Consider the following 23,336-nt stretch of genomic DNA (forward strand, 5'->3'; position numbering starts at 1 on the left):
CAAATATTGAGCGCATGTAAATTCTGACCCACTGGGAATGTGATGAAAGAAATAAAAGCTGAAATAAATCACTCTCTCTACTATTTTTCTGACATGTCACATTCTTAAAATAAAGTGGTGATCCTAACTGACCTAGACAGGGAATTTTTACTAGGATTAACTTTTACTGCCTCAGAACACCGGATCCGGGAGACCCCCCCCCCCCACACACTAATTAGCATACCTAGCATAGCTTCAAAAGTAGATAGTAGCATCTAAATATCATTAAATCACAAGTCCAAGACACAAGATGAAAGATACAGATCTTGTGAATAAAGCCACCATTTCAGATTTTTAAAATGTGTTACAGGGAAGACAAAATATGTAAATCTATTAGCTAAACACGTTAGCAAAATACACCACTATTCTAACTCCATCAGTTTCTTACTTACTCTCAGGTGCTATCACCATTCGGCTCAACTAAGATATTGATATCCACTAACCAGAAAAACCTCTTCAGATGACAGTCTGATAACATATTCATGGTATAGGATAGTTTTTGTTAGAAAAAGTGCATATTTCAGGTAGAAATCACAGTTTACAATTGCACCCACCATACAAAATCGACTAGAATTACTAGATAGAGCAACGTGTATGACCAATTTACTCATCATAAAACATTTCATAAAAATAGACAAAGCATAGCAATGGAAAGACCCAGTTCTTGTGATTTCAGACCATATTTCAATTTTCTAAGCGTTTTTCAGCGAAAACACAATAAATCGATAAGTTAGCATACCACATGAACAAACGTTCCCAGAGCATCGATTCCAGCCAAAGAGCGCTATACGTAATCACCGCCAAAATATATTAATTTTTTCACTAACCTTCTCAAGAATTCTTCCGATGACACTCCTGTAACATCATTTTACAATATACATATACAGTTTGTTCGAAAAGGTGCATATTTAGCCATACAAAACCGTGGTTACACAATAAAAATACTAGGAAATCAAGCCTCAATATGTCTGACGTCATCTATCAGAGTGATCTAGTTTAATTGAAAGCTAATCATATACTTGACTAAAAATACAGGGTTTACAGGAATCGAAAGACAAATTAGTTCTTAATGCAACCGCGGATTTACATTTTTAAAATTATCCTTACTTTTCAATACAGGGTTGGCCAAGTGAAGCTATACCAAACAAAATGGCGAATGATGCGTTTAAAATATTTCGACAGAAACACGGTTTATCATATTAAATATTGCTTACTTTGAGCTGTTCTTCCATCATATTCTTGGGCAATGTATCCTTTCTATGTTATAAACGTCTTTTGGTCGATAGATGTCCTCTGTCCTTCGAAATGTCCATCACCAACGACCGACTCCCTAAAACGTGTGTCCAAACTTTCAGAACGCACAACAAAGAAAATTCCTCAAAATCGCACTAAACGGATATAAATTGATATAAACGGTTCAAATTCACTACATTATGATTTTTTTAACAACTATACGACTGAAAACATGACCGGAGAAATATTCCTGGTTAGAAAACGATTTGGAACGAGACAGGTCCGATGGCCTTCAAGCTTGAGGCGCACATTGAGAAAGAGGGGTCTCTGTACATTTTTGTCATTTATAATGGCTGTGAACGTCCCATCGATTTCATTGAAAACGTGATGACGTACAGACACCCAGAGGAAGACGTAGGCAGTGTCGGTTCCTTCATAGCATTCACTGTGGCCTTATAAACAGACCCCAGATCAGAGGTAAAAATTTCTGAAATCTGAACCCTGTCATGAAAAGTGCTGTAGAAATTGTTCTGTACCACTCAGAGAACAAATTTCAACTCCTATAGAAACTATAGACTGTTTTCTATCCAATAATAACAATAATATGCATATTGTACGATCAAGAATTGAGTACGAGGCAGTTTAATTTGGAAATGTAAAAAAAAAATAATGCTAACAGCTCCCCCTATTGACAAAAGGTTAAATGTCAGGAATTGTGAAAAACTGAGTTTAAATGTATTTGGCTAAGGTATATGTAAACTTCCGACTTCAATTGTATGTTGAGCACCTGTTTTTTGCTGCAAATTCTGAGGCTGGTAACTAATGAACTTGTCCTCTGCTTTTTGTGACTGCACTTGAAAGAAACTTTCAAAGTTCTTGACATTATTCCCGGGATTGACCTTCCGGTCGTAAAGTAATGACGGACTGTCGTTTCTCTTTGCTTATTTGAGCTGTTCTTGCCATAATATGGACTTGGTCTTTTACCAAATAGGGCTATCTTCTGTATACCACCCCTACCTTGTCACAACACAACTGATTAGCTCAAARGCATTAAGGAAAGAAATTCCACAAATGTACTTTTAACAAGGCACACCTGTTAATTGAAATATATTCCAAGTGACTACCTCATGAAGCTGGTTGAGAGAATGCCAAGAGTGTGCAGAGCTGTCATCAAGGCAAAGGGTGGCTACTTTGAAATCTAAAAATGTCAAATATATTTGTATTTGTTTAACACTTTTTTTAGTTACTGCATGATTCCATATGTGTTATTTCATAGTTTTGATGTCTTCACTATTATTCTYCAATGTAGAAAATAGTAAAAATAAAGAAAGCCAGTCACATTCTGTTAAAAGTCCCCAAAGCACACACATCCCTGGGTCAATCTTCTTTTCAGTTCACTGCAGCTAGCGACTGGAACGAGCTGCAACAAACACTCAAACTGGACAGTTATATCTCAATCTCTTCATTCAAAGACGCCATCACGGCCACTCTTACTGACAGTTGTGGCTGCTTTGCGTGATGTATTGTTGTCTCTACCTTCTTGCCCTTTGTGCTGTTGTCTGTACCCAATAATGTTTGTACCATGTTTTGTGTTGCTACCATGTTGTGTTGTTGTCATGTGTTGCTACCATGCTGAGTTGTCATGTGTTTCTGCCTTGCTGTGTTGTTGTCTTAACACTACCCTTTATGGAGTGTTTTTGTCTCTCTTGTCGTGATGTGTGTTTTGTCCTATATTTATATATTTTTTAATCCCAGCCTTTTGCCTTTTGGTAGGCCATCATTGTAAAAAAGAATTTGTTCTTAACTGACTTGCCTAGTTAAATAAAGGTTAAATAAATAAAATAAAAATACCTAATTTACCTTGTACCCCTGCACATCGACAGTGTATATAGCCAAGTTATCGTTACTCATTGTTGGGAAGGATCGTAAGTAAGCATTTACTGTTAGTCTACACCTGTTTTTACAAAGCATGTGACTAATGAACTGGTATCAGGACACATWAAAAAAGTAACACATTGTTACAGTTATGTCTTTACTAAAAAGCCCATAAACATTTATTTATTTTGATTCCCTACTTGCAAATACCCTTATATAAAAGCCTCACCTTGAATGCAAACACTAACAATACTTTTTGAACAGGGAAATGTACTGTAACAAACCTGAAGCATTTAATGCGTTGAACCATCGTATTGAAAAATCCACCTTGCATCGATTAAGGTTCAAAATGTTATGGCCACCCTAAACTGGGTCTGTGCTCCACCTTGGTCACCCAATTTAACAAGTGTGTGTGGAATACTTGGGATGCCTCTCACTTTCTCAGGTACTACTACAACTTATTGAAAAACCTTATTAGAGAAGATTTTAGTTGGGTTAAAAAAAATGACAGGCGAGTCTCTCATTCATTGAAATTCTGAAGTTGAAAGATGTTAATTGAGAAGTTTAAGGCATTTCGAAATCCGTTCAATTGATACAACGAACGATGATAATACCTGACCAATTCCTGTTCGGACTACAGGAGCTTTCCCTTTGAACAAACACCGTTTACAGCAAACGTTCCATCAACTGAATGAATGTTCCATTCAWTGTCTCTAATTCTACAAAGTCCCCTCAGAGTGTGTGTGTCCATGTGTGTGTGGTGGGGGACCGTGACTTGTCCCATTGATGACTGACACTCTCTCTTCCCCCAACAAAGGCAGTTATTGGTTGTCCCCAAGGGCCAAATTAGTTCAAAAAGGGTGGGATGAGGAGGAGGGAGGAGGAAGAGATGGCGGGAGGAGGAAATCAATTTGCTGAAGGGTAAGTAAGTAAGCATTTCACTGTAAGGTGATACAGCTGTTGTATTCGGCGCATGTGACAAATAAAATTTGATTTGATGCCAGTGACAGGGGCCTTGCTGCCAGTGACAGGGGCCTTGCAACAGATATTTTATCTTATTTAACTAGGCAAGTCAGATAAGAACAAATTCTTATTTTCAATGATGGCCTAGGAACAGTGGGTTAACTGGGGCAGAACGACAGATTTTTACCTCAGCTAGGGGATTCGACCTTGCAACCTTCGTTACTAGTCTAACCACTAGGCTACCTGCCGCCCCAGAAAGAGGGGTCTTTCTGGCTAACAGGATACAGTCTTTTTGAGGGGCTGGGGGGAGTGAAATGGGGGGGGGGGTGCAAATTGGTGAGAGGGAGTGGATTGTGTATATTATTATGTGAAAGAGAGAGTTGTGGAGGGCTTTTACATTCTCAGACGTTTTGAAGGTTAATCCTCAACTGTGGTTCATGGGAACAGTGAAACGGGTGAAACAAGTAGAGCTGACCGTGTGTGTGTGTGTGTGTGTGTGACTGTGTTTATGAACATGCGGTCTCTGTGTGTGTGTATGTGAATTGGAAGTGTGTGTCACTCACAAACTGGAGGAAGACGTGTCCAAGAGCGTGCCCAGGCTGCGGCTCCGGCTGCAGGCTGGCCTCCACTGCAGACAGAACCTCTTTGTGAACGTCCAGGATGGACTCGATGTTGGAAAACAGGGTCTGTGGTAGCAGAGACATACACTCCCAGTACTTCTGTCATTTCAACGCTTCACTTTTGTATTCAAAATTGTGACACACATACTCACCCAAGGTCAGCATCTTATAAAACATGTCGATGTTTACTATTATCAAAGCGTTACAGTGCCACAATACACTTTTCTCTCTGCAGAAGAGATTACAAGGCTATTATGGCCCAAACATCCTTAGGATAATCCTAACGGTTTAAAAAGGCAAAGGTCATATTTACCTTGACATGCTCAGGTGACAGACACTGTTGCTCCTCTGCAGTTTGTCGGATTCTGTGCAAAAAGGCCTGCATGGGTAGTAGAGAAAATACAAAGATGCTGGTTCAAGTCCGGTCTTACTGAAGTATCATAGGTTTGTGTACAGCAATATGCTGTAAATGTACTTTAGTTTTAAGGTTAAGGGTGAATATCCTGGTCTCACGCAGACGCACACACACACACACAGTGCAAGAATGAAGGCTGTGCTACACCCTTGTTTACCTTTAACTTTGCCTCAGTACCTTACAGGTATCGGGGATTCTGTATGAATGTAACTACTGTATACCGTAGGTCCTGGCTACAGAAGCCATTCAAACCAATGTATGTGGGAAACCGTCACTCAAATCCTGACAAGAGGAAAGAAAAAGAGATGTGGGAAAGGGTGCCTCCTCAGTCTCGCTCTCTTTCCCTATCCCGTCTCCTCTCGGTTTGTCTGTCTGACTCTAAATGTCTCTAAACTTCTACGCATAGCCTGACAACGTAGCGGTGTATGGATTTTTTTTTTTTAAGCGGCACTTACAATAATTGAGAGATGTTAATGACTACTAATGAAACCTAAAGAGAAAGTCTGAAGATAGGAAATAACACCAACGCGGAAATAGATTTCTCAACTGCCTTTTGCAATGTTGGTGGCACTGTTTTACACCTTCCCATTCCTAGCCACAGTGACAGAGCAGGGTCGTTCCACCTCAAACAGAACAAGAAAGAGGTTTGACACCCACCAGCAAAGATTTGTCTGAAATCGTTTGTTGTTAGAAACAGATATTATCATTCCTGACAACGAGTATTTACTATCAGTTCTCAGTGTCTGACAAGTAGTATGGAGCTGCGGCTCGGTGTGTTGTTTCTTCATCCTACGTTCCCAGTGAACGTTTTTTTCCCCTGTTCAGAGGAATTAGTCATTGAAGTTCATGTTCTATCCTACATCCTGATATTACCAGATTCTGACCACTAGATGGTACCGTTTCTGCTATTATGTGATAAWWWWWTTTTTTAAATACCCCACCAGCTCAATGTTAAAAGGGAGAGTTCACCCAAATTACAAAATGATATATTGGTTTCCTTACCRTGTAAGCAGGCTATTGACTAGGTTCGACAGCAGTCACTGTTTCAAATTAACATTTGTGGCACAAATCCAATGCAAGTCAATGGTGCCTATATTAAKATTTTCACACTTCATTTAAAAATCATCCTACAGTATTTAAACATGTATTGTGTAACTCAATGGTGCTACTTATAGATAATCTGGCTATGAAGCGTGAAAATGCTAATATAGGTACCATTGACTTACATTAGATTTGTGCAACAAATGCTAAAAAGTTAGCATTTGAAACAGTTTACCATCTAGTGGTAAACAAAACCAAAGCATGGGTTGCTGTCATAACTTGCTTACAGCTTAAGGAAACCAATGTAATTTAGAAATCTGGGTGAACTACCCCTTTAACATGATAAAAATCAACTATTTTGTACAAACAGCACCATCTAGTGGTCTGAACCTGGTAATATCAGGATGGAAGATGGGACATAAACCTAACAACTTCAATTACAAATCGCTCTGATTAGCGGAAAAATAATTATCACCATACGTTACATAGGATGAAGAAACAATCTGAGCCGTAGCTCCATAGTACTCATCAGACATAGAGAACGGATGCTGTATACTCGTTGGGATTGGTGTGGGGAGTCCGTGGGTGGCTTTTGACAGTTTTTGGACTCCGCATGTCATTGTTAGAAAAAAGGTTGGTCCAAATCGGATGCAAGGTACTACACGACATATACACTAAAGTATGTGGACACCCCTTCAAATCAGTGACTTTCAACGTGGCACTGTCACAGGATGCCACCTTTCCAACAAGTCAGTTCATCAAGTTTCTGCCCTGATGGAGCTGCCCCGGTCAACTGTAAGTGCTGTTACTGTGAAGTGGAAARATCTAGGAGCAGCAACGTCTCAGCTGCGAAGTGGTAGGCCACACAAGCTCACAGCACAGGACTACCGAGTGCTGAAGCACGTAAAAATGGTCTGTCCTCGGTTGCAACACTCACTTATTTTTTTACTAATTTTGTACATAATGTTTTGCTGTTGCTGTCTCTTATGACCGAAAACAACTTCTAGACATCAGGACTGCGACCAGCAGAATCCTTTTTCTTCCTTCACGACTCTGACAAGCCCGAGGTGGAGGATATACGGCTCCCTCGGGAACAGGCCCCGACCCCCGTGATCTGCGTGAAGAGGAGGTGGAGAAAGAGGCCGGAAAGCTGGCTGCCTTCTGAGAATTCGAAGGCGATCGAATAAACCCCCACCTCCCTCAATTCTGCTAGCAAACATGGAATCTTTGGACAATAAAATCGACGAGTTACGGGGAAGATTAAACAACTAACGGGACATTAAAACATCTTATGCTAACATCTTATGCTTCACGGAGTCGTGGCTGAATGATGACAATATCAACATACACCTGGCTGGTTATACGATGTACCGGCAGGATAGAACAGCGGCGTCTGGTAAGACAAGGGGCGGCGGATTATGTATTTTTGTAAATAACAGCTGGTGCATGAAATCTAAGGAAGTCTCGAGCTATTGCTCACCTGAGGTTGAGTATATCATGATAAGCTGTAGACCACACTACCTACCGAGAGAGTTCTCATCTGTATTCTTCGTAGCTGTTTACATTTACATTTACATTTTAGTCATTTAGCAGACGCTCTTATCCAGAGCGACTTACATACCACCTCAGTCAGGAGGTTGGTACTAAGATAGCATTGAATGAACTGTATCCACCATAAGCAAACAAGAAAACGCTCAACCAGGGGGGCGCTCCTAGTTTCCGGGGACTTTAATGCAGGGAAACTTAAATCTGTTTGACCAAATTTCTATCAGCATGTTAAATGTGCAACCAGAGGGAAAATAACTCTGGACCACCTATACTCCACACACAGAGATGCATACAAACCTCTCCCTCACCCTCCATTTGACAAATCTGACCATACTTCAATCCTCCTGATTCTTGCTTACAAGCTCAAATTAAAGCAGGAAGCACCCGTGACTAGATCAATAAAAAAAGTGGTCAGGTGAAGCAGATGCTAAGCTACAGGCCTGTTTTGCTAGCACAGACTGTAATATGTTCCGAGATTCCTCCAATGCCATTGAGGAGTACACCACATCTGTCATTGGCTTCATCAATAAGTGCATCGATGACATCATCCCCACAGTGACCGTATGTACATACCCCAACCAGAAGCCATGGATTACAGGCAGCATTCGCACTGAGCTAAAGGATAGAGCTGCCGCTTTCAAGGAGCGGGACTCTAACCCGGAAGCTTATAAGAAATCCCCCTATGCCCTCCGACAAAACATCAACAGGCAAAGCGTCAATACAGGACYAAGATCGAGTTGTACTACACCGGCTCTGACGCTCGTCGGATGTGGCAAGGCTTGCAAACCATTAGACTACAAAGGGAAGCACAACCGAGAGCTGCCCAGTGGCACGAGCCTACCAAACGAACTAACTACTTCATGCTCGCTTCGAGGCAAATAACACTAACACATACATGAGAGCACCAGCTGTACCAGAAGACTGTGCGATCACGCTCTCCGCAGCCGACGTGAGTAAGACCTTTAAACAAGTCAACATTCACAAGGCCGCAGGGCCAGACGGATTACCAGGACGTGTACTGTGAGCATGCACTGAACAACTGCCAAGTTTCTTCACTGATATTTTCAACCTCTCCCTGTCCGAGTCTGTAATCCCTACATGTTTTAAGCAGACCACCAGAGTGCCTGTGCCCAAGAATATTAAGGTAACCTGCCTAAATGACTACCGACCCGTAGCACTCACGTCTGTAGCCATGAAGTGCTTTGAAAGGCTGGTCATGGTTCACATCAACCCCATTATCCCAGAAACACTAGACCCACTCCAATTTGCATACCGCTCCAACAGATCCACGGATGATGCAACCTCTATCCCACTCCACACTGTCCTTTCCCACCTGGAAAAAAGGAACACCTATGTAAGAATGCTATTCACTGACTACAGCTCAGCGTTCAACACCATAGTGCCCTCAAAGCTCATCAATAAGCTAAGGACCCTGGGACTGAACACCTCCCTCTGCAACTGGATCCTGGACTTCCTGCCGGGCCACCCCCAGGTGGTAAGGGTAGGTAACAACACATCCCCCACGCTGATCCTCAACACAGGGGCCTCTCAGGGGTGTGTGCTCAGCCCCCTCCTGTACTCCCTGTTCACTCATGATTGCACGGCCAGGTATGACTCCAACACCATCATTAAATATGCCGATGACACAACAGTGGTAGGCCTGATCACCGACAACGAGACTATAGGGAGGTGGTCAGAGAACTGGCCGTGTGGTGCCAGGTCAACAACCTCTCCCTCAAAGTAATCAAGACAAAGGAGATGATTGTGGACTTCAGGAAAAAGAGGACCGAGCACGCCCCCATTCACATCGACGGGGCTGCAGTGGAGCATGTTGAGAGCTTCAAGTTCCTTGGTGTCCACATCACCAACAAACTAACATGGTCCAAGCACACCAAGACAGTCGTGAAGAGGGCACGACAACACCCTTTCCCTCTCAGGAGACTGAAAAGATTTGGCAGGGGTCCCCAGATCGTCAAAAGCTTCTACAGCTGCACCATCGAGAGCATCCTGACTGGTTGCATCACTGCCTGGTATGGCAACTGCTCGGCCTCCAACCGCAAGGCACTACAGAAGGTAGTGTGAATGGCCCAGTACAACCCTGGGGCCAAGCTTCCTGCCATCCAGGACCTCTATACCAGGCGGTGTCAGAGGAAGGCCCTAAAAATTATCAAAGACTCCAGCCACCCTCGTCATAAACTGTTCTCTCTGCTACCGCACAGCAAGCAGTACCGGAGCGCCAAGTCTAGGTCCAAGAGGCTTCTAAACAGCTTCTACCCCCAAGCCATAAGACTCCTGAACATCTAGTTAAATGACTACCCAGACTATTTGCATTGCCCGCCTCTCCACACCACTGCCACTCTCGGTTGTCATCCATGCATAGTCACTTTAATAACTCTACCTACATGTACATTCTACCTAAACTAACCAGTGCCCCCGCACATTGAGTCTGTATTGTCACCCCCCTGTATTTATTGTAATTTTTTACTGCTGCTCTTTAATTACTTATTACTTTAATCTCTTATTCTTATCCATATTTTGGGTGGGAAACTGCACTGTTGGTTAGGGGCTCATAAGTAAGTATTTCACTGTAAGGTCTACACCTGTTGTATTCGGCGCATGTGACTAATATAATTTGATTTGACAATGACATTCTGTGCTTCCAACTTTGTGGCAACAGTTTGGAGAAGGCCCTTTCCTGTTTCAGCATAACAATGCCTCCTTGCGCAAAGCGAGGTCTATACATAAATTATTTGTCGAGATCTGTGTGGAAGAACTTGACTGGCCTGCACAGAGCCCTGACAACTCCATTGAACATGTTTGGGAGGAATTGGAACGCCGACTACGAGCAAGGCCTAATCAGTGCCCGACCTCATTAATGCTCTTGTGGCTGAATGGAAGCAAGTCCCCACAGCAATGTTCCAACATCTAGTGGAAAGCCTTGCCAGGAGAGTGGAGGCTGTTATAGCAGCAAAGGAGGACCAACTCCATATTAATGCCCATGATTTTGGAATGAGATGTTTGATGAGAAGGTGTCCACATACATACCACATACCACATACTTTTTTTTTTATACAATGGAATGGGAGAGCAGGGGAGGTGAAAACATGAGTGTCTTGGGTCACACCTTATTTGTGACTTCATAGTTCGTACAACTGCACTGTGGATAGTCTCGCTCCTAYACTTCTAAACGTGCCACACAGATGTGGAAGAAAGGGGGAGGTGGTACAAATGTGCGAGGCCACAAGCAACAAAGAGGTCCTTTCAGTGTCTGCATTATGCCCCGGCACCAGCGATGCTCACCCGGGCTGTATTGGCTTGGATGTGTTGTGTTACTAAAACGACTAGACTTGTGTTATTGGAAGAGAAGAGGGGAAGTTCTTCTCCAAGCGCTGCCAACAGCATCACTGAGGCGGGGGGGGGGGGGGGGGGGTAAAGGGCAGATCAGAAACGCACTGGCTGGTCAGAATTAAAAGAAAACATCTGTGGGGGGCAAACGGGACAGTAGCACACAATATTGAGTATTGAGGAGAGTCAGCGTCCACAACAACAACAAAAACTGGTGGGAAAAAACCTGGCTTGGAGTGGGGGGAAAAAGCTGACAAAACAACGTGGATAGAGTAGGCAACCCAGATTCATGCTGACAGAAATCTCCATTGGAAAATTTCTTAAAAGTACAAATAGTAAGCAGGGTTGGTGTCAAATACATTTTCTCCCCTCAATCAGTCAACTGAATTGAAATAAATTGAGTGTAAAATTCATGAATGTACAAGTCTCCAATTTCTTCTTAAATTTTCCACAATTTCATCATCCTGAATTGAACTGACCCCAACCATATCGCAAGAGACCTGCCACTGCATACAGTACGTCATCCCTGTGCTCTTATAGATTGCTCAAAATAGGGGGGATCACGTGACCCTGACGAGATGGCGCATGAACTAGGAGCTCCGCCAAAGTAGTTTCCAATTCCTAATCTTACCTCCACTTCAAGTTTAAACTCATTTAGCTTAGTCAAAAAGTCATGGCGGCTACAAAAGGGACACTACAGGTGACATTTTACCCGGACTCGAGCACTAGCGACGGAAAAAGCCCCTCAAGAGGCAGCTAGCTATCAGAAACAAAATAGCATAGCGTCCACTATTCACGTCAGAGAGCATAAGAGTGACCCAGCTATTACCCACTACACCGAGGTTCCAACCAACGAAGGCAACTCGCACTCTGTCGAAGACTCCTTCTGAGCTGAGGACGACAGCTCAGAAGTCACAACAACTAATGCATTAACGCAGGACCTCTGAGCTGATCGATAGTAGGACAAGGGACTAGAACCAATGCTATGTTGCTCTGACATGATAACATACACAGAAATAACCATAACGCGGGCGCCTGACGAGGCAGAGGGGCGAATCCTATCCACGGAAAACTTATTGACAGACGCCATGGAAACAATAGCATATGCTAAAAAAAAAATAGAGCAGCTGGAAGAGAAAACAGAGGACTGGGAAACAGGGGGCGAAGGAATAATTGTGGTTCTATTAAATCTGGGCGAAAAAGAAGAGGGAAACATGCCACTGATCCGTACCTGCAAGACAAACCTCCCGAGTGGCTCCACCTGTCCCACGACAGACCCATAGAACTCGAGGAGCTCACCGAGCACTGAGGCCCCCACCAGCAGCCAGACAACCACCGCGCCCAATCACCATACGTTTCTTGAGATTCACCGACAAGGAACGAGGTCCTACAGGCGGCGAAAACCAACACCATTACAGTGGGAAACGCCAAACTCACCTTACTCCAGGACCTGTCAGCTGGAATACGCCGAAAGCGCCGAGAGTTTGACGAGGTGAAAGAATGCTCCATTGACCGAGGCATCTTTAGGGATTCAAATACCCAAACGAGCTCAGGATTCTTCACCAAGGAGCCCTGCGACACTCAAAACTCCCGAAGAGGCAAAACGTTTTTTGAAAGACAACCCCGGTCAATGAGAAATGGACCAATGACTAAATCGATTACTATATTTACTAAAGGAGGTAAGACAACATATAGCCGATATCCAAGACCCACCCGCCCTGCTAAATGTCATTATAGCCGTCTAATCTATATTTATGTTCCTTTAGCTGAGAGGGATAGGGTCCATATTATAACCTAGGCCACTATATGTAGGCTGGGCTATTTGTTTATTTCTCCCTATTTTAATGTGGTCTGGACGGGGGCTACGTTGTCATTTACCCAATGCGGGCGAGAGGATGAGGCATTTCTTTGGTGGAGGGGAGACGTTGTGCGTTGCTAACTGTTCCCGGTTTTTTTGTTTTGTTGTTGGAACACAGAATTGTGACTGAGCGGGGAGGTAATAGATCCAACGGGATATGTCGAGTTTGTTGGGAACTCGGCTGGGGTGTTCAGAGACTGTTTTTATGTAAACCATTATTTTCCTTTTATGTAACGCAGCTGTAACTACTATCCACCTTTACCCAGAGATGACTTGCACTAAAGTTCGATTACTGTTCGATGACGATGACTAGTACCTTAAATCTATTGACATGGAACTGCCATGGTCTAGGTCATGCAATAAAACGGAAAAAGATACTATGTGCTCTAAAAAAGGAAAAGACGACATCGCGCTATTGCAAGAGACACACCTCTGTGATGCTGAACATGCCAAATCCGCAGAGCTTGGGTGGGACAGGTGTATTTCTCATCTTTCAAATCCAACAGTAGAGGCACAGCCATACTTATCCATAAGAATGTTCCATTCATAATTGACAAACAATTCTGATCCGGAGGGGAGATTATTTTGATAACTGGGTCACTGTATGGGCAACCCATTACTCTCTTAAACATATACGCCCTAACACAGATACTCCTGCTTTTATGTCGAAATGATAACCCTGTTCAATGAGCATTGTGTTTCCTTTGGAGTGTGGCCGGAGATTTTAATTGTACCCTGAACCCAACCCTAGACAAATCATCTCAAGTCCCCACCACAAATCCTAGATCTGCAAAGATGTTGAACTCTCTTACTAAAGAGATGGACTGATAGATATCTGGAGAGAGACTAATAGCTCATCTATGGACTATAACATACTACTCTAATGTCCATAACACCTACTCCCGTATAGATTACATTTTTATCCAAAGAGTTTCATAAATTCAGCCACGTGTAGAATCGGACCCATAGCGCTTTCGGATCACGCCTTTGTCCACCTCCGCTTTGACCTCTGCAAAAACATCCGAGGTCAAAGAGCTGGAAATTCAACACCTCCATGCTATCAAACGAAGCATTCCATACATTGGTAACTACATGGATAGACAACTACACACAAGACAACAAAGATTCTCCTGTTCTCCGGCCACAATGTGGGACGCTGCTAAAGCCACACTAAGAGGTCATCTAATTGCATATGCTTCCTCTAAGAAAAAAGCAATGGAAGCACACAGGCTAGATCTGAGAGGGAGCTGGAACGCTGTGAAAAAGTACATAAACAATCCACAGACAGCACCTCCTGGAGTCAACTTAAAGCAGCCAAAGCCAAACTGAATTTGGACTATACTCGGGAGATTAAAAAAAAGTTTTCTTTACTAAACAGAAAATACCATGAGTATAGCAATAGGCCTAGTAGATTGCTTGCTTATCAATTAAAAAAGAGCAGTCAGAGCGTACAATTATGGCTATCCGAACAGCAGAGGACGAGTCACATATGACCCAAAAAAGATCAATTAACTTTTCATGATTTTTACTGCAAACTATATACCTCTGAGAGAAAACACACGGAAGCAGAATCCACTCCTTCCTAGAGGGAATCTCGCTACCTAAACTATCAGAGACTGACCAAGAAGATCTCAACTCCCCCTTCACCCTGAGGAGATCCTGGAGGCAATTACCTCCATGCCACCTAACAAGTCCCCAGGCCCAGATGGATTCCCAAGAGAGTTCTACAAAGCTTTTTGGCCCAGCTTAGCCCTATTTTCATGCCAATGCTGGAGGATTTTTGCAAAAACGGAGTTCTCCCAGACTCAATGCGCACAGCTCGCATTACAGGTTTGCTCAAAAAAGACAAGGACCCCCTATCCTGCTCCTCCTTCCGGCCCATAAGCTTGTTGATTTTGACTACAAAATAATTACCAAATTGCTGGCCAAAAGACTAACACTCTTCTTCCCAAAATAATAAAAGCGGACCAAACTGGATTTATTAGAGACAGATACTCTTTCTGATAACATTCGCCGTCTTTTTGATTTATTGATCAAGTAAACGCACAGAAGACCCCTGTCCTGCTGGGTTCACTGGATGCTGAGAAGCGTTCGACAGGATGGAGTGGAGCTTTTTGTTCTCAGTCTTAGAAAGTTCAATATGGGCCCAAACTTTATTAAATGGATCAAATCACTATACTCTCATCCAAATGCATGGTGACTACTAACGGACTGAACTCTGACAGATTCCCTTTGGGACGGGGCACAAGACAAGGGTGCTCGCTATTCCCCCTGCTCTACTTGTTGGGGGCGGAGCTCTGGCAGAGTGATAAGGAGCAATCCAAGTATTACAGGTGTTCCTGCAGGCGGCCTGCAGCACAAGATTTCGCTTTACGCGGATGGTGTCTTGCTCTACATATCCAACCCTGAGAAATCCCTTCCTCCCATTTTAGACACAATTGCTCAGTATGGCACGTTTTCAGGTTATAAGATCAATTTTAACAAATCCACTGTCTGCCCTCTCAATATTACACTCACCAGTTCTATGAAGACACTATGCCCATTCCAATGGAAGACACAGGGTTTCAATACCTTGGGATATTCATAACACCAGATCTGAATAGGCTTTTCAAGGAGAATTATCTTCCACTCCTGGATCGAATCAAAAACAACCTCCAAACCTGGATCTCCTCCCAATTAGCTTAGTAGGAAGAATTAATGTATCCGTATGAACATCCTCCCTAGACTGAACTATTTATTTCAGATGCTCCCATGCTATCTCCCAGCTTCCTTTTTCAAAACAATTAACCAAAGCATCACCAAATTTATATGGGGCAATAAAAACTAGGATCAAGCTCTCCACTCTATCGAAACCTGAATCTAAGGGCGGTCTTGCCCTTCCCTCCCTTCAATTGTACTACTGGTCTGCCCAAATCCGCAACACTAACATGGATCACAAACAGACAAGAGTCAACGTGGATCCAGATAGAAGCCCAATCCTGTGGTTCATTGCACTAAGCTCAACTATATTCATTAATAACTTTAGTGAAGGGCAACATAGCCAAACATTTGTGATTTACAGCACCCTACTAGCGTGGAGGGACTGTAAGAAATACCTGGGCATCTCCTCCCAAATATGCTCTCACTCGCCTATAGTAGGCAACCCAGACTTGCCAAAAGCCCTGAGGGATGCAACTTTAATCTTTGGCATACTCTAGGAATCAGGACCTTTTCAGACCTATTTCATCAGAAGACCACTATACTGAAATCCTTTCAAAGCTCTGCAGTGAATTCAATGTGCCAAGATCCCATTTTTTTAAATATCTTCAAATTAGACTGTCATCTCCTCATTTACTTCAAGAGGAGGTTTAGAACTCAGTTGAACGAAGTTGAAACCCTTCTTGTCACAGCACAATCCATTAAAGGCAAATATCCTATATCTATAGACTCCTTCTGAGAAAGGAGGCTCCTCCTTTATCCTTTAATAATCTGGGAAAAGGACCTTGGTCTGACTATCAGTGATGAGTTATGGGCGGAGGTTTGCGACAGGGTATACTGCTCCTCTTACTAATGTAAAAATGAAAGAATCGAATTACAAATTTTTGTACAAATTTTATTACACTCCCTTGAGACTCCATAAAATGAAAACAGACATTTCTCCTAACTGTAAGATGTACCTCTGAAAGTGAACCTATTATGCATGTATTTTGGAGTGTAGAGAGATTGCCAGATTTTGGCAATCTATACATACTGCTGCACAGAAAATACTAGATGTACAGTTGATATGACCCCGTGTCTCTATCTTCTAATGCCCAGCAGGACTTTGTTCTTGATCCTGACAGAGAAAAATTTGCTCATGACCATTCATACTTTGCTAAGAAATGTATCCTTCTATTGTGGCCTCTAGTACCTCTCCTACATTTAAAATGTGATTGACCAGATTGGTGACTTTCTCCCTCTTGAAAGCTCACTTATGACCTCCACAAGAGACAGCCCAAGTTTGATAGGCTCTGGTCTCCACTACTCCCTATATCTCAAATTGGACAGAGTGAATGGGGGGGGTCGGGGAGGTGAGCAGATGCGTGTTGTGTAAGGTGCTGTAAATCTAAAAACGAATCATTGGCTCGTCATCTCAGCTAAGGCTGGAAATAGCAAATAAGAACCTTGATAGTGTGCTGCAAGTTCTACATTTTAAATTTTGTTATAATTGATTTATTTGTGTGATGTGTGTATGTATGTAAGATATGTATTTATATAGTATATAATATATATATATATAACATTTTTTTTATTTTTTAGTTGTATTATTTATTTTTTTAAGTCTGTCACATCTGTGAATGTGGAATGTGTTTGGTTGGTTGTTTGAAAACTTAATAAAACTTTAAATTGAAAAAAAAAAAAGATTGCTCAAAATAGCATGCAGACTAAATTTAGTTTGGTCATCAATACATCATGTGCTAATAACAGCACGTCAAATAGTACTCTGACAGGGCCACAAACTTCCTTCTGGGAATCCTCATTCAGGTGATTAATGGTCTGCTACTMTACGGTGGAAGAGCAAGCAGAGCTGTTGAATGGAGCAGAGCAGCAATATTGCACACCAGTGTCTGTAGCCAGAAGGGTTATGGGTTGTAAGGTTGAATTTGCTCATACCGAYCTCCCAAAGGAGATCCGCTCCAACCTGCTTATTCTCTAGCCTCGCTTGCCAGACAAATGACCGCCAGACATTCAAGTACTAATGTACAAACTTGGTGTCAGGAAGATAAATACTGTGAATCATAGCCACAACACTGAATGCCTGACAAGATCAAGATCAGATGTCCTATCTTGGTCATTCTCATGAGACCATTAAAATACCATGGCAGTAATGATTTTAAATATAAAACATTTAGTAAAATAACAAAATATCATAATAAAGATAGTGTTCTCTACCTTGCACAAAGAGTCATTTTAAATCAAATCTAAGTTTATTTGTCACGTGCGCCGAATACAACAGGTGCAGACCTTACAGTGAAATGCTTACTTACCAATAGTGCAAAAAAGGTATTAGGTGAACAATAGGTAAGTAAAGAAATAAAACAACAGTAAAAAGACAGGCTAAATACAGTAGCAAGGCTACATACAGACACTGGTTAGTCAGGCTGATTGAGGTAACACAGGAATGAATTATTTTGGCATTTTATTGCATTTTCTGCAGAAATTCTCATTACCGTAACAGARCCAGCTCTGTCTGAATGTATGTTGTAATTTAAACAGACTCAAATGAAAATATTCTGGAAAAAAGGTATGGATTTTCTACTGGATGTTTTCAAAATGACAGAAGAATTATTAACTGAATATTCATGTATAATAATAAGGAGAAAATATTGGAAAAATGAAGTGTACATGACTGATGTTCTCATCCWCCACAACATTTTTGTAGGACTGTTTACACACACATAGAATGTTAAATAAAGTTTGATTTTAAATGAAGCAACACATCTGCCACTACCTTCAAGATGGCTACCAGGTAAGCAGATGTATTTATAATTCTCCAGTTAAAAGTTAAACATTCTCTTGTCAGACTGCGTACACGACAGTATTGATTATCATTACCGATACTGGCAATTTTCCACATTTAGATGTTTTTTTTAAATTAAAATATACTTCATTGTCTAATTATGTACATTGAGTAAAAATMTGCTTAGTCATCATGTCTTCTCTATTGTTAGCAAAACAAGCGAAGGATGAGGAAACTTAGCAACACCATTCTCACTTACCGCTGCAATTTAAGGCCAGTTGCGGTAGAGAGAACTTCTGTTTCGGTAGTGAGAATTTAAATCATACAGACTATATTGTTAAATATAATGAACTATTAAAGTTAAATATTATTTACTAACTGTTGATATTTTGCTTTATGTCCTGTTTAATGGCAGACAGTCAGCAAGTGACAAAAAGAAAGCTTTAGCGAAGGCTGACAAAATTCAGAGAAAAAGTTTACACCAACCCAGAACTGCTGGAAGAATACAGAAGGAAGGAGAGAGAGAGGTCAGGGGTTGGAGAGGTCAGGGGTTGGAGAGGTTACAGCAAGCGCAATTAGCATATATAGTCTATAGGAAGCCTATGCCCTCATACAGTGTCTATAGTAAGTCAATACCCTACAGTGTTATGGAGTCTACACATGCGCGCTAACACATCCACCACACACACACATAGTAAGTCATTTAGTTTATACTATAGGATGTCCACATACAGTTTAAGTGTAAGCCATTCAGACCCTACTGTAGGATAAAAATAAATAAATAATAATAATTATTTTACCAGGTAAGTTTACTGAGAACACATTCTCATTTACAGCAACGACCTGGGGAACAGTTACAGGGGAGAGGAGGGGGATGAATGAGCTAATTATAAGATGAGGATGATTAGGTGACTGTGATGTATGAGGGAGGGACTGTATGAGGGACAGATTGGGAATTTAGCCAGGACACCGGGGTTAACACCCCTACTCTTACAATAAGTGCCATGGGATCTTTAGTGACCTCAGAGAGTCAGGACACCCGTTTAACGTCCCATCCGAAAGACGGCACCCTACACAGGGCAGTGCCCTGGGGCATTGGGATATTTTTTTTTTAGACCTGAGGAAAGAGTAAGGATGCACACAGTATGTAAGCCATTCAGTCTCTGCTATAGGATGACGTGTCCATAACAGTAAGATTTGTCCCATGTTTTGAGACATGCTCATTTCATGTCATGCCTCCTTTCCATTTCCGGATATCAAAAACGAAAGCAAAATTGCAAAATCAAGAAAACTCAAGATCTGACAAAGAAGCAACATGAAAAGAAAAAACACAGTGGTGGGAAAAGGCAGTTATTACAGAGGAAAGAAACAGCTAAAATCTGTTTTGGACATAACACCATCAAGCCAGGAAGARGATACACTTCAACATGTTCAAGAAGCAAAATGAAGGCGTTTTTTTTCTCCAAAAATCTTCAAGAAGACAGCCTCCAAGAGAACAGCCMTTCTCACCTCAGCAGAGGTAAATGTCCCTGCCGTCAACTCAACTCCTAAAAGAAGAGAGACATCTCTACAGACACCAGGACCAATGAAGACATCTGCCCTAAAGGAACCACCCAAGAAGAGGAACAGAAGAAAGAAAACACTGTCAAAATTGTGGTCAAAGTTGTGCTACACAGAAGAGAAGCTGCTGGAGAGGACCAAAGAGATAGTCAACCGAAAGAAAAGACTTGAGATGATGGCCAAGAGGAAGCAGGTAATTGTCAACATGTAAGGCAGAGGTCCAGAAGAAAACTACAAAGAGGTCATCAGAGAACATTACCTAATAACAGGCAGAGAAGACTAATGCGCAAACGTGTTAGCCGCTTCCTTCAACAAGATGAAGTGTCCACTGTAATAAATGGGAAATCTGGAGAAATTCGGAAAAAAGGGCCAGATATTCCGTCAGAGAGAGCCTTAACGGACACTATGGCACATCTTCATATAAGATTTCTGTCTGAGAATCCAAGGTACAACCTTTCCAAGGCTCAATTCTTTCAATTTAAGCCATTTTGGATTGGCCAGCAAAGAGTCAGACAGAAACATGTGCTTGCGAAACGCATGAAAACTGGRTTGAAGATAAAGAAGCCGCACCAGCTTGGGGTCATAGAAACTTCACCCCCAAGGGACATTGTACAGGCCAGTGTGTGTCGTGACAATGACATGTGCTGTTCTAATGTGTTTGTAAGTGTTGTTTTTATGTGTTCTCAGCCTATGTTATGTACWTTTGAAGCACTGCAAAATGAAATTGATTGAACTTGAATCCATGATTGTGCCAATATTACAATATTTATTTTCTACATTAAATGTGATGGTTAAAAACATACCTCAGTCTTAGTATACTTATTATCATTATCGAAATCAACCTCATTTCTGAAACCTATGTATCATTACGGCAACAGTGGTTCATTTTATGTTAATTTAATGAAAGGAAAAAATAGTAGTTCTCTTTTAAATGCAGGCTTGCCACACATTTTTCAAAATGATGTCAGGTTTCAATGAAATATCAAAAATATTAGGTTGTAGATTGCGGAAGTGTTGCGGGATTGAGAAAGTCAAAATCAAATAAAAATGTTAATTTAAAAACATAGATTATTTTAGAGTTTCAAGTAACTGTGCATGACTGTTAATAATCCCCAAAATATATAATCATTTAAAATGTATTAGCCTTCCTAATGGTCTTGACGTTTTCAGACCCTTGCGGTAATGAGCTTTTTAAGGACATGTTTTGGAAAATATGTTCCAAAAAAAAGGTGTTAAAATTGTCAGTAAATGTTTTTTAATTAATGCTCAAACACTTCAGACCTTGTTATTAATGCCTAAAAAGGACATTTGTTGATGCAAGTTTTTTCAAAGATTTCATGTTTGAAATCTTTGAAACCAAAATTTCATGAGAATCACCCATCTGCTAGCAACAGGTTATACAGTACAGATGAGCATCGCTTGTGGTAATTGAGTCTTCAACCATGTGTGCATTGCCTCAGTTGGAGCTTGGTTTCCAGTGTGCGTTCTGGACAAGGACAATACTTGATTGATTGTTTGAGACCCAAAAGAGACTTGCACTCTCTGTCACTGTTGTGTCTATAACACACTCAGCCCAGTCGCAAAGGATTTACTGCGGTTTTTCTTTTCTTTGTTGGTACTTCTGTGATGCGCAAAAAGGAAGTGAAAACAGAGCAGTCAGATTTTACAAAAAAACCACAGATATTTTCTTCTGTATAAGTCTGAAAAAAAGTGTATTCTTTTCAAGTTAGATACGCAGTGACTGGCTTGCGACACAAAAGTAGCGAGGAGGATGTCCCGTGACAGGAAGTGAAGCTTTGTGAAGAGGAAGTGTGCGAGTRCAATCATGCCATACATGAACAGAATCTGTGGTTTTGCACAAACTCACTGCAAGGAGCCAAGATAGAGCTGCAGAGTGTACAGTATTGTGCTGTAGTAAAAAATGATAGAGTTCTTATACCACAGCATTGTTGAATACTCGTTTCTGATTGACAAGAAAGGCATTCTAGAATAGARATTAAAACCAGATAACCAGACAGTTGGAAAATATATGTATTTTTTTAATCGGAACAACTTGCAATCAAGACGCAAAAACTACCTACACATGCAGACCATACTTGCTCCAAAGTTACAGAAAGCTAAACCATCAACCACACAAACTYAAATTGTGTACATTGTAAACGCAGGTCCAATGAGGAAAAAAACCTAGCTAGCTAGCATTGATTGGATTTTGCAGGTATCTTTTGGGAGCATCTGATGACTTAACGTGGTGAGTGATGAACATGAATTTCTCCCGTCCCCGCCGACTTTAAGCTGTCAAATCCTCCCACATGTTTGTAATTTGACCAGCTGTTTTTTATATTTTATTTAACCTTCATTTAACTAGGCAAGTCAGTTAAGAACAAATTCTTATTTACAATGACGGCCTACCAAAAGGCCTCCTGTGGGGACGGTGGCTGGAATACAAATAAATTCTATAAAAATATAGGACAAAATACACGTCACAACAAGAGAGACAACACTACGTAAAGAGAGACCTAAGACAACTACATAGCATGACACCAACATGGTAGCAACACAACATGGTAGCAACACAACATGGTAGCAACACAGGGTACAAACATTATTGCACACAGACGGCAAGAAGGTAGAGACAACAATACATCACACAAAGCAGCCACAACTGTCAGTAAGTGTCCATGACAGTTTTTGAATCTTTTTTTTTATTTGGTTGGCAGGTTTGCTAGCAACAAACTACTTAGCTAGCTTCTAGCCTAGTGTTTGAAATGCAATCTCCTCTTAATTAACAGTCAGTGTTGACGAGAAGGCACATTTTTCTAGCTATGCCAGGCAATATCGGGCATTATCAGCTCATTGATATGGATGAATCCATATGAAATGTTGATAGAAAAACAGCTACATTGCAGTTATTCTGGCTGCAGAGGTAGTGACTTTGTAGCCGTAGCTTGTTGGCTAGCTAGCAGCAAGCAAGGGATAAGACCGTTCCCAGCGAATGGAAAATAAAGCACGAACGACTGTGTCACGTCCATAAATATTGAACGTCTGGGTCGCAACTCTAGCAACCAAAAGATGGGAGAATTAGCTTGTAAAAATAACAATGAGAAAACGTTTTCTTTTACGAGTAAATGTGTGCTTTCATATGGTTTTCTTTGCAACTGTGGTATAGTGGGATAAACGCCTGTGTTCTGTACATTACCTTGGAAAATTGCACTCCTCAAAAAGGGACTTGGCGGCGGTGTCGTCCAAGGTTATGTACAGAACGTTACCGTTTATCCCGTACATGTTGGAGACTTGAAAGATGGGAAATGATCATAGCATCAGAACAATAGAATTGCAGTATTGTGACATTTACACATATTC

The 23,336-nt window shown here is 41.5% G+C and overlaps 1 protein-coding gene across 1 annotated transcript in view; it reads right to left on the reverse strand.

Moving 5' to 3' along the window:
• The window catches only part of LOC111977234 (phosphatidylinositol 3,4,5-trisphosphate-dependent Rac exchanger 1 protein-like), a 161,705-nt gene that overhangs the window by 118,618 nt on the left and 19,751 nt on the right, over positions 1-23,336 (reverse strand). The window contains 2 exon segments of the mRNA XM_024006602.2: positions 4,674-4,796; positions 5,044-5,109. Coding sequence (XP_023862370.2) covers positions 4,674-4,796; positions 5,044-5,109 — 189 coding nt within the window.

This window comes from Salvelinus sp. IW2-2015, linkage group LG17 (genome assembly GCF_002910315.2).
Source record: "Salvelinus sp. IW2-2015 linkage group LG17, ASM291031v2, whole genome shotgun sequence".
Lineage (NCBI taxonomy): Eukaryota > Metazoa > Chordata > Actinopteri > Salmoniformes > Salmonidae > Salvelinus > Salvelinus sp. IW2-2015.